General features: G+C 47.0%; 2 protein-coding genes across 4 annotated transcripts in view; one reads left to right on the top strand and one right to left on the bottom strand.

The window, feature by feature from the left end:
* Positions 1 to 4,572, bottom strand: part of SMC1A (structural maintenance of chromosomes 1A) — a 32,058-nt gene extending 27,486 nt beyond the window's left edge. The window contains exon 1 of the mRNA XM_081115444.1: positions 4,355 to 4,572. Within this exon, the coding sequence (XP_080971570.1) occupies positions 4,355 to 4,463 (109 nt within the window). The 5' untranslated portion in view covers positions 4,464 to 4,572. The remainder of the gene's footprint in view (positions 1 to 4,354) is intronic.
* A 160-nt stretch (positions 4,573 to 4,732) lies between these two features.
* Positions 4,733 to 16,667, top strand: RIBC1 (RIB43A domain with coiled-coils 1). Of its 3 annotated transcripts, XM_081080981.1 has the most exons (9): positions 4,780 to 4,854; positions 5,146 to 5,259; positions 10,230 to 10,346; positions 12,371 to 12,452; positions 12,656 to 12,779; positions 12,861 to 13,000; positions 15,351 to 15,469; positions 15,903 to 16,312; positions 16,432 to 16,667. In XM_081080981.1, exons 3-9 carry the CDS (start codon positions 10,230 to 10,232, stop codon positions 16,511 to 16,513), a joined length of 1,074 nt encoding a protein of 357 aa, XP_080937107.1. In that variant the 5' UTR covers positions 4,780 to 4,854; positions 5,146 to 5,259; the 3' UTR covers positions 16,514 to 16,667. The 3 variants fall into 3 exon arrangements, with proteins under 3 accessions (XP_080937105.1, XP_080937107.1, XP_080937106.1); XM_081080979.1 differs by having other exon boundaries at positions 4,733 to 4,854; positions 12,656 to 13,000; XM_081080980.1 differs by lacking the exons at positions 4,780 to 4,854; positions 5,146 to 5,259 and having other exon boundaries at positions 9,767 to 10,346; positions 12,656 to 13,000.
* The last annotated feature ends 113 nt before the right edge of the window (positions 16,668 to 16,780 follow it).

The following is a 16,780-nucleotide window of genomic DNA, read 5'->3' as shown; positions in this document are numbered from 1 at the left end:
AAAAATAAAAGTGGTTGCGATAGCAAATTTTTGTGTGTGTATTTTGCCACAGTTTTTTTAAAGGCATTATTCTATTGTGATACAATATGAAGGGCACAGCATCTAGAAAGTTATTTTCCCAAAAATATTTAACCTGAATTTAAACAAGTCTTTAGACCTCCCTTCAGGGTGACAGGAAATACAGCAGTTAGAGGAACATGGTAAATGACACCATGAGGAAACCTTAAGACAAACAGAATGTGGAACATTCTACAAGACAACTGGCCTGGGATTTTCAGAGTCAATGTCAAAAAGAAAGGTTAGGAGAACCATTCCAGAACACTAGAGATAACTGAGACATAAGCAAAGGCAGTACATGAACTCTGATTGGATTTTGTCCCCCCTCAAAACCCCCAAAAGACATTTTTGGGAGCAATTAGGGAAGCCTGAATATGAACTGGGTGATTGATGACATGAGGAAATTAACTTTCTTAGGTGTGATAATGGTATATTGGTAACACAGGAGAATGGTTTTAGGAGATGAATGCTGAATCCCTTAGAGGTGAATGTCATTAAGTCTACAATTTACTTGCAAATGATTAAGCAAAACATACATGTATGTCTGAAAATTTTCATAATAAAAACTTGGGGAGAGGGAAAGGCACAAGAAAAAAACCACATGAAAATGCAAACAGTTTAACAGTAGTCACTTCTGGAAAGGAAAGTAGGTAACAGGTCAGGGAAGAAATGCAATTTTCTTTTTATTGTATATCCCCTGGGATTTTTTTGAATTTTATACCATGTGCATTTATTAGCTATTCAAGTAAATATGATTAACATTACGAGTGGTTATCTCTTCAGTAGAGAAGTCACAGTTTTTATTTTCTTCAGTTTAGACTCAGAAAAAAAATATTTTAAAAAAATTTAGACTGGGGTTAGGGGTAGGGAACAGTTTAATCTCTGTAAATTATATCTCAAGGTTCTCCCCAAACATGTTACGTGACTGAACTGAGGATCTGATTTCTAACACCTATCTACAATCCAGCTATAAAAACAATCCAGCTATAAAAACGGTAGCCCGGGTCCTTCCAAGGAGGCAGTTTGAGACAGCGATTAAGAGCTTGGGTTCTAGGCAGGTGTGGCTAAGTAGGCTGGGCATTATCCCATGCACCAGGAGGTCACTGATTCCATTCCCCATCAAGGGCACATGCCAGAGTTGAAGGCTTGATCCCCAGTAGGGAGTGTGCAGGAGGCAGCCAATTGATGTTACATTCTCACATGGATGTTTTTCTCTCCCTCTCCCTTTCTCTCTCTAAAAAATCAATAAACTGTTTTTTTAATGTTTTGGGGGATGGGTGTGGGGTGGAGGGGGTCAATGGGGGGAAAGGGGAGACATCTGTAATACTTTCAACAATAGAGGAAGGTGGGGGGTGGGAAGAGATTAACCAAAGAATTTATATGCATATATGCATAACCCATGGACACAATAGTGTGGTGAAGGCCTGGGGGGGTGGGGGAGGGAGGGGCAGGGGCAGGCTAAAAGGGGTCAATGGGGGGGAAATGGGGGGCATCTGTAATAAAGATAATTTTTTACAAAGACAGCAAAGAATCATATTTGGTTCAACATTCAACAATTAAGTTGTTAAGTTTTTAAATCTATATAAAGAGCTTCAAAAAAAATAAAGATTAAAAAAAAAAAAAGCTTGGGTTCTAGTCCAATAGATTAAGTTGTATTTAGTTTCACTATTTCTTGGCTGACCTCGCCTGGAAAATGTGAGAAACCATGACTCGTGGGTAAAACATCTAAAACAATCCTTGGCATATAGTCCTCCATTGGAGTGGCAGGAGCACAGGCTTGGACAAGCATAGGTTCTAGCCCTGGCTCTGAACTGTGCAAGTGATTGCAACTCTTAGTGCCTCAGCCTCTTCATATACAAAACACAGATAATGGGATCTCCCTCTTAGGGTCATTGTGAGAATTTCAATGTAAAAGGGCCCCATAAATAAAGTACTCAACCCACAGTAGGTGCTCAATAAATGGCAGTCCCATTCTAACAAGCCTGACTCAGCAAGGTCTCCCTCATCACAGCAGGACTAGCACACCATGCAGACCAGGAGTCAGCCTATTAGACACTCATTTGTAACCTTAGGGCCTCTCCCATGCTCTCCCCAGACTTAAGGACATCTCACAAAGGCAGGCCTACTCACAATCATTCAATATTATAAACATTTTTATAACATTCATTATGAGCTGAACAGTGACAAAACGTTTTAAGAAACGTCTTCTTTTTTTTTTTTAAATATAATTTACTGATTTTTCACAGAGAGGAAGAGAGAGAGACAGAGAGCTAGAAACATCGATGAGAGAGAAACATCGACCAGCTGCCTCCTGCACATCTCCCACTGGGGATGTGCCCGCAACCAAGGTACATGCCCTTGACCGGAATCGAACCCGGGACCTTTCAGTCCGCAGGCCGACGCTCTATCCACTGAGCCAAACCGGTTTTGGCAAGAAACGTCTTCTTTGAGACACTCTTAGACCAGTAATAAAGATACAAAAACATACTATGAATACAAGATAGGAGAAAAACGTTAATGTGTAGCAAGTGCCTACTGTGTGCCACTTAGTTTCAGGAGAAGAGCAATTCACTGAGGGGAATCAAGGAATGCCTCATGGAGTTGGGCATTGAAGAATGAGGGTAAGAGGGGAGGTCAGGCCCAGGACCTTTTCAGAACAGCCGGGTATACAAATCTACCGACCCATGTTGAGGGGACCAAATGACAAGAGGTGCCTCTTGCCTCCTTTCCAAATTCTAAGACACTGGAGCGGAACCCCAAGCATTAGCCCTCTGAGCCAGTCAGTGGTTCTCAAGAGGTTGGTAGGGGGAGTGATTTTGCAACCCCCAGGGGGCATTCAGTAATGTCCGGAGACATTCTTTGTTGTCCCATCTCGGGGTGCGGGGGTGCTACTGTCATCCAGAGGGTAGAAGCCAAGGATACCACTAAACAGCCTGAAATGCACAGGGCCAAGCCCACAGCAAAGAATCACCTCGCTGGAAATGTCAACAGTGCAGCTGTTGAGAAACCCTGCTCTCCACTGAGAGCCAAACAGGCAAGACTCCAAGGGAGGTCCACAGTTAGAGCTACTTCAATAAAGGCAGCCACCTCAGACTAGTGAATGATTTAGCTAGAGCAACTCCAGGCTGGAGTAGCACAGCAGGATTCCAAACAAACTCTTGAGAGGGTAGATGGGTGAAACACACCGTGTATCATTTAGAGATGGGAAGTTAAGATATGAAATAGTGGCCTGACCTGACCACCCTTTCTTTTTCCCCCGTTTTACTGAAATATAACTGACATAACATGTTACTCGTTTCAGGTGTACAATAAAATGATTCCATATTTGTACATATTGCAAAATGACCACCACAGTCAGTTTAGCTGATATCCATCACCTCGCATGATTACAATTTTTTTGTTGTGATGAGAACGTTTGAGATCTACTCTCTTAGCAACTTTTAAATATACAATACAGTATTGTTAACTACTGACGCCACCCAGCCACCCAAGTCGCTCGATAACATCTACCGGTCTGGTCTCATTTCCGGCACAGCGCTTATCGCAGCTGCAAAAGATCCTATTTTCTCTTTCTTGATTACGTAACTTTCCTGGGAACACGGCTTATTCTATTCTGCGCTATTTCCGCAGCATCCTGATAACTCCTTATAAAACAGCAAGCACTCGGTTAATTTGGTGAGCTTGAATAAGTTCTGACTTTTTAGCGGTTTCAGTGCTAGCACAGGGGCGAGAACGAGGCATATCCACCTCTGAGCTGGGGAGGGCGGCCGGGGATGGAGGATGGAGACCCCAAGCACTCTGGAGACGCCAGCGCTGGGTCTCAAATTCAAAATTGCCCGCCTTCGAAAGAGAGCACACAAAAAAAGGGGGGCGAAATCGGAGCGTACCAATGTGAGGCGGGACGGGTTAAATGTACCGCTTGGGACCGGAGGCCACGGGATGGGTACCAGCAGTCCCACACCTTCCAGAGGGTTCATACAAGGAGGGGATCCAGCTGCCAGCGGACTTGGACCACTTTTGGCGGGAGGGGGGCAGAGGAAAGGGGAACATACCGGGCGGAGCGTACCACTCGGGCTGGAGTGGGGGGCGCGTAAAGAGCGGGCAACTGACACCTCGGGAAGAGGTTCAAGTCAGAGCCTCCGAGCCGGGACAGCGGCTTTGGGCCGTACCCACGAAGGAGGGGCGAGGAACCTGTTACAGTTCGCAACATTTCAGGTGGCATGGGCTGGGTTGTACTATGATACTGGAGAGGGGTCCAGGGCGGGATGTGCGCAGGGCCGCAGCAGGGTAATCTCACCAGAGCCATTGGGTCCGATGATGGCGGTAAACCTCTGAAAGGGTCCGATAATCTGTCGCCCCTTGTACGACTTAAAGTTCTCAATCTCAATCAGTTTCAGGAAACCCATGACGGCGGCGGCGCCGGCGGCGGTACGAATGGCCGCGCCGTACGCCAGGAACTGGAGTAGCCTGCGCGGGAAACACCGCGGTGCAAGCCGGGCGGAGAGCAAACCTCGCGAGCATGAGTCCAGGCCAAACGAGATTTCCGGCTTCCGGCACTGGCCGGAACCGGGGAGGAGGGTTTTCCGGCTGGCGTGAACGTTTTGTTGACCCGTTGCCAGGGTGCGAGCTTACGACAAGCGTTTAGGGCCCGCCCCCTTCCTTGTTGCTCGGCAACAGAGTCGCCGCAAACAAACCAAATCGCGTCGGAGAAAGCATACGCGAGAGGGATCGGAAGTCAAACTTGCTGAGAAGAGTCAGAAATCACAGTAGGGTTATGCCCTCCGGGGCAGGAGGAAGGTGGGAGATCGGCTGTGGCTGCCGCGTGCCCGGTTAGAAAGCTCAAACAAGGACAGGGTCGGGAAGGACTGTACGGGAAGGAGGGGCCAGCGGGAGGATTCGGTGCTCTATGAACTCAGACCTTGCTGTGGGCGGAGGCGGAGGGGGATGAAGTTCGAGGTTGGACGAGGTGTGGAGGGAAATGGGGTGTAAAGGGAGATAAGGGTACTCAAGCGACAGGGATACGGGCTGTCCAGAGGTTCTACCCTATCCCATCTCCCTCCCCCCCGCCCCCTGGGTTCTTCCAAGCAGAGTTCACAGACTGACGCTGTAGCCCAAGAGCAGACGTGGATCTGAGCCACTTGTTGGCACCTGAAGCAGGACCCCAAGTAGGAGCTTCAAAGTTGGGAGTCCTTGCTGAGAAAGGTATTTTGTATGAACCCTTTATCCTTCTCTTCTCCCCACTTCCTATCTTCCTCTTCATGACTCATCTCTATCCTATGCCCTCCTCTCCATCCCCTTCTGCCCCATCCTTTGCTTCCCCCTTCTTTCGCTGCCCCCCAACTCTACCCTCTCTGTCCTTTCCCCCTCTCTATTCCCCATCTTTTATATCCCTCTCTTCCATCCCTTCATCTTCCTATCACCTTAAACCTACTCATTACTAAGGCCATGGCCTTAGCAGTCCAAGAAGCTTAAAATATCTATGGAATCTTCCCTTCAGTGAAGTAATGTAAGTATTGTGGTGACATATGAAATGAGTAGGCTGGGGTTAGTCCTGAGGCTGAGAAGAGTCTTAGTCTTAGGACAGGTGCAAGAAAGTGAGAAAGTTTGGTTGATAGAATCTAGAAGAGGAGCCATAAATGAAGTTCAACTTGGAGAAACAGTCATCATCAGGCTGAGGGAATAAAATGATCAAAGGACAGCAATCCGACAGGAAATGGAGCTTGGGGGCAAATCAAATTGAATCCCTACCTCTCATACCATATACAAAATATAATTCCAAATAAGTTAAAAACTTAAATGAGAAAGGCAAAACTTTAGAAATTTTAGAAGAATATATGGGAGAATATCTTTATGACCTCAGGGGATTTCTTAAATAATAAAAACTTTAAATAATAATAATAAAATGAAAAGACCAGCCACAAATTAGAGATGTTTGCCACATATAAATTAACAAATGATTGTTGTATAGAATACATAAGGAACTCATAAAATTAATAAGAAAAGAGCAAACAACCTGATTATTTAAAAAATGAGCCCTGACCGGTTTGGCTCAGTGCATAGAGTGTCAGCCTGCAGACTGAAGGGTCCCAGGTTCTATTCCGGTCAAGGGCATGTACCTTGGTTGCGGGCACATCCCCAGTGGGGGGTGTGCAGGAGGCAGTTGATCAATGTTTATCTCTCATTGATGTTTCCAACTCTCTATCCCTTTCCCTTCCTCTCTGTAAAAATTCAATAAAATATATATTTTTTAAAAATGAACAAAAGAGGACATATGTAATACCTTCAACAATAATTATTTAAAAATAAAGTTTAAAAAAATTAAAAAATGAACAAAAGCTATGAATGGGCACTTCAGAGAAGAGTAAACAAAAATGACCAAAATACACATGAAAAGATGTACAACCTCATCAGCAATAAGGAAAATTCCAATCAAAATCAATTATAATTGTATAAGCACAAATGGGCAAAAATTATAAAGCCTGCAATACCAAGTGTTGGTGAAGATGTGGAGTGCCTACGTTTTTATACACTGTAGTTTTTTGGTTTTTTTAATTATTCCAGAAAGGAAGGGAGAGAGAGAAAGAGAGAGAGAGAGAAGGAAAGAAACAACAACGATGAGAGAGAATCATTGATCAGTTGCCTTCTGCACACCCCACACTGGGACAGAGCCCAAAACATGGGTATGTGCCCTGACTGGGAATGGAACCATGACCTCCTGGTTCATGGGTTGACGCTCAACCACTGAGCCACACCAACCAGGCTACACTGTAGTTTTTATACACTGTTGGTACAATCTCCTCGGAAAACAAGTTAGCATTATCTTGAAAGTTAAATATACTTTAAGTGCTGGGATCCAGCACTTCCACTTCTAGGTATATGCTACAGAAACTTTCCCACTTGTATATATAAGTCTCTTGTAATCTACAGATTCCTCCGCCCTCTTTTTCTCTTGCAACTAAAAATAAATAAACTGGGTTATTTGGGCCACGGAGTCCTTGTCTTTATTGAAACCACTGCAATCAGACTTTCATCCCCACAACTCTACCAAAAATGTTCTTGTCATGGTCATCAGCAATCCTCATATTATTAAGTACACACAGTTCTCAGTTCTCCTCTTAACCCATTATCCGTCATTCATTCTCTCCTCCCAAAAGCACTTTCTTCACTTGGCTTCTCTGACACCACACTCCTGGGTTTTCTTCCACCTCACTGGCCATTCCTCCTTAGCCTACAGTGCTGGCTCCTCTTCTCCCTGTCTCCCTAGGACATTCTTATCCATCTACATTCACTACTCCCTTAGAGGTCTCCTATTGCCTTATAGCTGTAGATTCCCTTATATCAGTCAGGATAAGCTAAATTATGCTGAGGTTACAAACAACCCCAAAATCTCAAAAGCTTATAAAGACCAACATTTATTGAGTGTTGACCTATGAACCAGGAGGTCACGGTTCAATTGCCAGTCAGGGCATATGCCCAGGTTGTGGGCTTGATCCCCAATAGGGGGAGCATGCAGGAGGCAGCCGATCAATGATTCTCTCTCATCACTGATATTTCTATATCTCTCTGCCTCTCCCTTGCTAGCTGAAATCAATAAAAAATATTTAAAAAAACAAAAAATTATTTCTCACTCCTGCTTCTTGGGTTGGCTGCATCTCTGCTCTATGTCACCACTCCAGGACCCAGGCTGAAGGAGCAGCCCTTACCAGTCTCATAGCAGAGAGTGAAGAGAAAAAGTGGCTGTCACCTAATGGCTCTTAGTTCTGCTTGGCAATGACATATGTCAGTTCTCTCACTGGAAAGGGCAAAGCAAATCATGTGGCTAAACTTGAGGGCAATGAGATAAAGATGTATAATCTTTCTGTAGGCCCAAATCCTTGAAGTTATTCTGTTTTAAAATACGTTTTTATTGGTTTTAGAGAGAGGAAGGGAGATGGGGAGAGAGACATTAATAAGCTGCCTACTTCATGCCCCCTACTAGGGACCAAACCCAAAACCCAGGCATGTGCCCTGACCAGGAATCGAACCAGCGACCTCTTGGTGCATAGGATGACGCTCAGTCCACTGAGCAACACCAGCCAGGCTTGAAGTTATTCTTGACACTGCTCTCACACCTCACATCCAATCCATCAGAAAGTCTTATCAGTTCTGCCTTCAGAATATATCCAGAATGTGACCACTTCTCACCACCTCTGCTATTCCCAACCTGGTGTGAGTCACCATCATCTCTTGCCTAGACGACTGCTATAGCCTCCTGTCTGGTCCTCTGGCTTGTAGCCTTGCCTCCCCTAATCCCAGTCTATTGTTAACACAGCAACCAGAGTTGTCCTTTAAAAATCAAAAGCAAAACATATCACTTCCACTGCTCAAATCCCTCCAATGGCTGCCTGTTTCAGAGTAAAAGCCACAGCCTTCCAATGGTCTGCAAAGTCCTACATGCTCTAGCCCCTGCATTGTCTCTCTAATGACATTTCCTACCTACCTCTCCTTTGCTCACACAGTTGCCTCCTGCTGTTGCCTTGAATGTGTGTCCATTTTTTTTAAGGGTAAGAACAAGGGAGAAGAGAAACAAGATACTTAATATTGATCATGTTCTATTTCCTAAATTGGAGAGTTGGTTCATGGGTCTCTATTTTATCATGCTTCCTAACTTACATACAGGTTATATATATTCTCCTGTGTGTATCTAATATTTCACAGTTACAAAATGGTTGTGTTTTTTGTGTTTTTTTAAATCCTCACCCGAGGATTTTTTTTTTTCTCATTGATTTTAAGAGAGAGGGAAAGACAGACAGAAACACTGATGTGAGAGAAACACATCGATTGGTTGCCTCCTCATGAGCCCTGACCAGAGTCCAGGCTGGGTAGGAGCCTGCAACCTAGGTACATGCTCTTAGCTGGAATTGAACCCGGGACCCTTTGGTCTGCAGGCCGACGCTCTATCCACGGAGCCAAATTGGCCAGGGCTGGTTGTGTGTTTTTTAATCCTCATCCGAGGATATTTTTTCCATTGATTTTGAAAGAGAGTGGAAGGGAGATAGAGATAGAGATGGAGATAGAGACATCAATGTGAGAGAAACATCAATGGGAAACTCACCAATTGATTGCCTCCTGCATGCACCCCTACAGGAGCAAGGAGCGAATCTGCAACCCAGGTATGAGCCCTTGACTGGGAATCCAACCAGCAGCCATTAGGTCTGAGGGCCAGTGCTCCAACCACTGAACAAATAGGCCAGGGCACAATGTTTTTTTAAGATGGGAACTAGCTGTAGGAAAGGTATTCCAAACAAAACTGTGGATAAAGGCCCTGCGGTGGGAACAGCTGTGTTGTTAGAGGACTCACTCAGTTTTGCACCTGGGGCGCTGTAAGCAGGGGTGCTGCTGGCATGAGATGAGCTGGAGGGGTGTGCAGGAAGCGGATCTTGGAAGCTCACGTCTAGGAGTTTGGATCTGATTCTAAGTGCAGTGAGAAGGCAAGTGGAGTGTTTTAAGCAGGTGAGAAACACGGTAAAATTTTTAAAAATGTAAGGTATGAATATTTCAAGCTTTAGATTCCAATCTACTTCAAAAACCCCAAATCTGATTTCTTGCCTCAGATTAGCTGAGCTCTCTGTGTCAGGATGATTTCCTAATGGCCGAAGGGCTCTGTGCCCTTAGAAACACATTTTGTCAGTCTTAGCGCAGACTGCCTGAGGGACATGATAAGAGTTATGTTTGCGCAATGTTTTGAGCTGTGGCTTTGGCTGGCTACGTGCCCAAAATGGGCTGCCTTAAGTATGAAGGGACACAGGCAATTTTAAGCCCTGTAGCTTTTCATTTGACTGCAGAATAATAAAAATAAATAAAAGGGTAATGGTGGTGCCATTTGCTGAAATGAGGAAAACGGAATAAAGCATAAAGTGAAAGGGAGAGTGTTGTAAGTTTGAGACTTAGAAAGGGAGCAGGGAGCAGGTCATGGAGACACTCTTCTAAATCCAGCAGGTGGGGGTAGACTGGCACCAGATTGTGAGGCCTGAATTCAGGTGGCCACAGCAGAGATGGGGGATACGAATATGAAATATAACAGGAAGTAAAATCAGTAGGAATCACTAACCAACCTGTGAGATACTATGGGGAGAAAGGAATGGGGGTGGGGTCTAGCACTGATGGGGCATCCTACCTCACCCTTTCTCCAGATGTTTCCTTACAGCCTGCCACTAGATCCCAAGGAGGTGGCAGCCATTGAGGCTAGACGAAATCGTGAGATGGAGCGACAGAAACGATTCCTTGATGTGCGCACCCGAACCATGGGGGTGAGTGGGCAGTGGGACTTTCTTGGGACCCAGAGCCACCTCACTTTTGCCCCTGGAGAGGAACATAGCAGTGCCTGTTACCCCCTCCCTGAATTTTAAAAAATATGTTTTTTGGGGTTTTGTTTTGTTTTGAATATATTTTCTTTTTTTTAAAAAATATATTTTATTGATTTTTTACAGAGAGAGGAAGGGAGAGAGATAGAGAGTTAGAAAAATCGATGAGAGAGAAACATCGATCAGCTGCCTCCTGCACGTCTCCCACTGGGGATGTGCCCGCAACCCAGGTACATGCCCTTGACCGGAATCGAACCCGGGACCCTTCAGTCCGCAGGCCGACGCTCTATCCACTGAGCCAAACCGGTTCCGGCTGTTTTGAATATATTTTCATTGATTTCAGAGAGAAAGGGAGAGGTAGAGAAAGATAGAAACATCAATGATGAGAGAGAATCATGGATCTGCTGCCTCCTGCACGCCCTGTACTGGGGATTGAGCCTGAAACCCGGGCATGTGCCTGACCGGGAATGGAACCATGACCTCCTGGTTCATGGGTCAACACTCAACCACTGAGCACACTGGTCGGGGCCCCTCCCTCATTTGAGCAGGCCCTGAGGATGGAAAGGAAGGAGAGGGAGAGAAAGCACCCACTTGTAGGCACAGGAAGGGCCTGGGAAGGTGGTTGGGGTTGCAGGGGACGAGACTTGGGGAAGAAGAGCTGTGACAGCTGACTCTTCTCCAGTCAGCTCTGGGCCAACAGGCCTGGTTGTTGAAAGACAACTATCATGGAACCAAAAGAAGTCCAAAGGATATTGGTACTGCATATCCCTAAACTCTATCTAGAAGGCTACATAAGAGACTGTTAGCCAGGCTGAAGGGCAGAGATGGGAGGGACACATTCTTCACTAAACTGTATTCCCCTTTGCACAGTTTTGAAACAGTTTAAATGAATGAATTACAATCAAAATAAAGAGAAAACATTGGTAGTTTAAGAAAAAATAGATTAGGGGGTGGGTGAAGGGAGGATGCCGCATGTATTGTGGAAAAGACCCCACACCTTCACTCAAGGCCAGGTCTGCTGTGTACTACCTCTGTAGTTTTGGATGAGTCCCAGGTCTTTGAGCTCTAAGCTCCTCCTCGGAGGCTAAAGGAAATGTTGAGGTATTAACTTAGGGTGGCAGCCCTGTCAACCAGAGCAGAGTGCCTGACCCAAGTAAGTGGTTGGCTGAGGCTTGAGTGGTGTGACTAAGATCCTGTTGGCCAGCACTTCCTAGGGCCTGCTTTGTGCCAAGCAGTGGGTTGCACAGGAGTGACACAAAGCTGAGGCCTAATCTCGGCCCTTAATGGACTCACAGTCTGGGGGAGGAAATCACCAAGAGAGGCCAACTTCAATATAGTGCGGACAGTGGGTCTGAGATCCTGTGGGAGTACACCTGCTGGAGGGGTCAGGAAAGTGAAGCCTGTGCTGAAGGGATGAATAGGTTTCCATAAAGAACAGGTGAAAAGTTTTCTAAGTGGCCAGAGCAAAAGCTGTCTATGCAAAACGGACTAAGATGTGCAGGAAACTGGAAGCGTGGAGCTCCTGAGGGTGGGACAGAGGAGAGGGTACCGAGATTAGGTTGGAGAACCAGCAGGAGCTAGATTATCGAGGGGCTTCTGAACCATGCTGAGATGGCGGAACACTATTTTTTTTGAAATATGTTTTTATTGATTTCAGAGAGGAAGGGAGAGGGAGAGAGAGACAGAAACATCAATGATGAGAGAATTACTGATCAGCTGCCTCCGGCACGCCGCCTTCTGGGGATTGAGCCTGCAACCCAGGCATGAGCCCTGACCAGGAATTGAACCGTGACCTCCTGGTTCATAGGACAATGTTCAACCACTGAGCCACGCTGGCCGGGCTATAGGTGCAACACTATTATCCAGTAGGTATTAGGAATCTATAGGAGGGTTTTTAAACAGGATTACTGAGCAGAGTAAGGCCTGCTGCTGGGCCTCTGCCACAATTTAGCTAATTTCTTTGGGATCAGGTGGATGTTGGAACCCTGAACAGCCAGGTAGAAGAGCGGAAGCTTCGGGAGATCAGAGAGCGGTGCAAGGAAGAAGCTTACGGTAAAAGCCCAAGGCTAGAGGCCTGCCAAGGAGGAGAATGAATGGGACTGAGTGGACTAAGTAAGGCAGTTCTGCCTCCAAGTGGGACCTTGAGGCCTGGGGGTGATGGAACAAACCGGATGGGCCTTGGGGGCAGGGGCCATGCTGAGTGGGCTCTGTCCCTCCCGTGGGGCTTCCTCCATGTCCCTGCCCACCACCCCCAGGTACTGCCCAGGTCCACTATGATATGGTAGCACAGATGCTAGAAAAGGAAGATGCAGAACGGACACGTCGCCTGGCCAAAAAAGTCCAAGAGTTTCGCGAGCAGAAACAACAGCTCAAGAATAAGTATGAATTTAACCTTTGGGGTCCAGACCAACTCTGGAAGGGGTTTCAGGCCCTTCACGCTAACAATGATGCCCAGTATAGCCCATCCAGCCTACAGTACTTCTCTGGGGAGGACCCAGGCAGGGCCGCGACCATAAGAATGCAGCAGGAGCAGTTGAGGCACGACCTGGATAAGCAGATACAGGAGCAACAGCAAGCCAGGGCTGATGAAAGGCGTACCGGTAAGTAGCTGGGTCCTCCAGGCTGAGACCTGAGGCCTGGTAGGAAAAAGTCCCAAGTCTGGGACAGTACCCAGGAGACCAGAACTGGAGGTGGCAGGGAGGGGGTGGAGCACGGGGACGGAGAGCAGGTCCAATTACCCCTAGGGCTGCTGCTGAAAGATTGATCAGACCTCAAGCTCCCTGACTTTCTTCAGTAACTGACAGTATAGCCATTGGTCCCCATCAGCCTAGCATTTCTCTTTTTTTTTTAAATATATATTTGTAAATAAATATATATTTGTAGTGATTTCAGAAAGGAAGGGAGAGGGAGAGAGAGAGAAATATCAATGATGAGAGAGAATCATTGATTGGCTGTCTCCTGCACACACCACACTGGGGATCAAGCCCGCAACCCTCATGTGCCCTGACTGGGAATCGAACATGACTTCCTGGTTCATAGGTCGATGCTCAACCACTGAGCCACGCCAGCTGGACAATCCTAGCATTTCATTACCTGGAGGCAGCACAGTAAAGAGAAGACAGACCTAATAGCTCTGCCAATTACTAGCTGGTTTGGGCAAATGAATTTTCCTCTCTGTGCTTCAGCTTCCTTGTCTTGAAAATGGGAATGAATCCATGACACAGAGCTCACGTGAGGATGAAATGAGATTCTGTGTGTGCAGCACAATCTGCAGCACTGGGTCTGTGAATGGTCTGGTTTAGGATTCACACACAGTTTAGTATCAGTGCAGTCCAGGGTTGAGAGTTCGGAGGAAGAGAGAACACCAAACTAAGGCATTGTGACTTTATTGTGTAGGCAGTGGGTCATCACTTAAGGGTTTTAAGTCAGTGCTCAATGACCAGTAGCTACCATTACTATGACATTATCTGTGGCCACGTCGTCCTCTTCCATTCGAGTAAGCCTTTCCAGGGCAAGGACCATCTCTTATTTACTCATACTGCTCACCTTTCAGTTACCCCTATTATACAGCATTCTGTTCTGTTGTACCACTTGCAGATGTAACTAACTTTGAAAGTATTTGTGGATGTCAGTCTTCTCCCCAAAATGTTGGCTCACTAAAGATGATCCATATGTCTCATTTGCACACCTGTATGCCAGTTGCCTAGTACAGGGCCTACCACTGTGTAGGGAGCTCAATAAATCGTTGCTGAATAATCAGTTGAAGACCAAAGTAAACAAGACAGGCACCCTCCAGAAGCCCACAGAACCATGCCTTCAAGAAAATCAGTTTAGCCCTGGCCGGTATGCTCCGTGGTTAGAGTGTCGGCCCACACACCAAAGGGTCACAGGTTCAATTCCCAGTCAAGGATGCGTGTACCTGGGCTGTGGGTTTGCTCCCCGCTCTGGTTACCTTCTAGTGAGGAGAGAGACAGGCAATAGGCAAAAATAATTTTAAATGTAGAATATATTGGATGGTGACAAATCCTAGGGAGAAAAATCAGGGAAGGGAAATAAATGTTGGAGGTAGGCAGGTTGTCATTCTAGGTAGGAGAGAGAGGGAAGACCTCATTGAAGCAGTAACATTTGAGCAAAGACTGAGGAAAGCAAGAAAGCTGAGCCAAGAGTAACATCTTTTGCAAAACCACGAGGCAGGAGTGTCTGGCATGCTCTAGAAGCTGTAAGACCAGTGTGGTAGGTTTAAGTGTTAATACCTTTGTTCAGGTTATGCCAGTGGCCTGAAATGCCCTTTGCTTCTTGGCTAATATGCAACCTGTATTTCAAGGATCACCTCCTCCTGGGAGCCGTCCTCTCACCCACTGTCTAAAGTTCCCATAAACCCAGTCAGTGTGACTCAGTGGTTGAGGGTCAACCCATGAACCAAGAGGTCATGGTTTGATTCCCAATCAGGGCACATGCCCGGGTTTCGGGCTCGATCCCCAATAGGGGGTGTGTAGGAGGTGGCTGATTGATGGTGTCTCTCTCATCGATGTTTCTATCTCTCTGTCCCTTTCCCTTCCTCGCTCTCTAAAAATCAATTTGGTGTCCTCAGAACCCAACACATGGCTCTTAGACTGAGGCTCAGAGAGATGGAGTGATCTCCCCAAGATCACACAGCTCAGAAGCAACAGAAGAGCTGGCACTGGGATCCAGGTCCACTGGAGGCACCTTTCAGTTAGGCACTTGAGAAATCCTTGTTACTGCCGCTTTGGCTATCCTTAGCCTGACAGAGTAGCTCACTCTACATGCCTCCAATTAGGATATTACCCCCACTCCGAAACATGCATACACACACACACACACACACACACACACACACACACCAATTATGCTTGTTGAACAAATGGCTGAATGAGCAAACCCAGAATGAAGCAGGCCAGTACAGGGCCCTGGTCAAATTTCTCTGTATAGATGAGCTCCGTGAGAAGCTGCGCATAGCTGTGGAAGCTCGGGCCGTCCAGCTGGCCAAGCTGGAGGAGTCTTGCCGCATAGCCATGAAGTATGCCATGGCCAATACCCACAAAGCCCAGGTATGGCCTGAGCCATCCAGCACTCTGAGCCCTCCCTATCCCCCTGAACAAAGTCCTGGGGAGTCTTAGCCACAGCTTCTCCTCACAATTATTCTCAAATCAACACCATCCCTCTCATCTACCTGAGGACTTCCCCCTTTATCCTAGGGGACTCTTAGGGCAGAAGATGCCATTCCCCACCTTGACCCAGGCTGACTTGAGAACAGAACACTGCCCTGCCTTCCCCAGCTGCTCAGCCTAAAGGTTTCCAGAGGGCAGGGAAGTTCTCTGTCCATTCCACCCCTTCCCCCACCTTAGGTCATTCAAGGGCCATGCAATACCTCTGTTCCTTCTGCCCTTGAGATGGAGAATAGGGCCATGTCTCCCCTTCCCCTGTGACTGAAAGTTCCCTGAGGTTGGGTACCCAAATTCTCCCATTTGGGGATCCCACCAGGCAGCTGAGGTGGCTGAGCGACGGCTGCAAGAATATCGGCGTGAACAGGAGGCCAATTTGAAAGACATCCATGCCCAGATCAAGGGTGACCTAGTGAATGAGACGCCCCAGATCACCCCACAACCTGTGATGGCCACCCCTGCCTCCCGGATCCTGCCCTATGGCGGGAAGGGGAAGGGCGTGATTCCAGAGAATCAAACCAGCATCAAGAAAGCCCAGGCGGCGCAATGGCGTGAAAAGGAGGTGCAGCGCCGGGCCGAACAAGCACGGGATGCCGAATGGGAAAGACAGGCCACATGCCTGGCCCAAGCATCCATGGAGCTAGAAGAACAGGAGAGGCAACTATGTGCTGAATTCCGAAGGGGGCTGGGCTCCTTCAACCAGCAGCTGGCTTATGACCACAAAGCCCAGTAAGTTCTAGGGGGTGGCAGCAGGGATGACTGCCAAGGGGTTGGGAGGAATGGGGAAGGCCAGAAAGACAGGGAAAGGGGAAAACCCATTGGTTGAGGCCTCTGCAATTCTTTCACAGGCAGAATTACCTCAATTCAGTGATCTACACCGGTCAAGCTGCGGTCCCATATAACCTCCAGTTCAACACCAGTGGCCGCTGAGTTCAAGATGGTCATTTCTTCCTTCCCCCTCCCCCATGAAGCCCATAGAAGCTAGCAGTTTGAGGAAAATGCTGCAAATCCCCTTCCATTTCCCAGAGGAAGATAGCAGAGCCAGTACCCCTACCTGTGAGCATAGGTAATAAAGTTGTTCACTAAAATCAAGGCCACGTGTTAGAATAAGACCCAAAGGTGTGAGGTACTGCTTTTCCCATGTCACCCCTGGGATCTGTGCATCTGTCAGTCTTCACCCATTCACCTTTTCCCCCA

Source organism: Myotis nattereri, assembly GCF_964212035.1.
Source record: "Myotis nattereri genome assembly, chromosome: X".
NCBI lineage: Eukaryota > Metazoa > Chordata > Mammalia > Chiroptera > Vespertilionidae > Myotis > Myotis nattereri.
The sequence above is the reverse complement of the archived record's forward strand: the minus strand, read 5'-3'. Positions and strand labels throughout refer to the sequence as shown.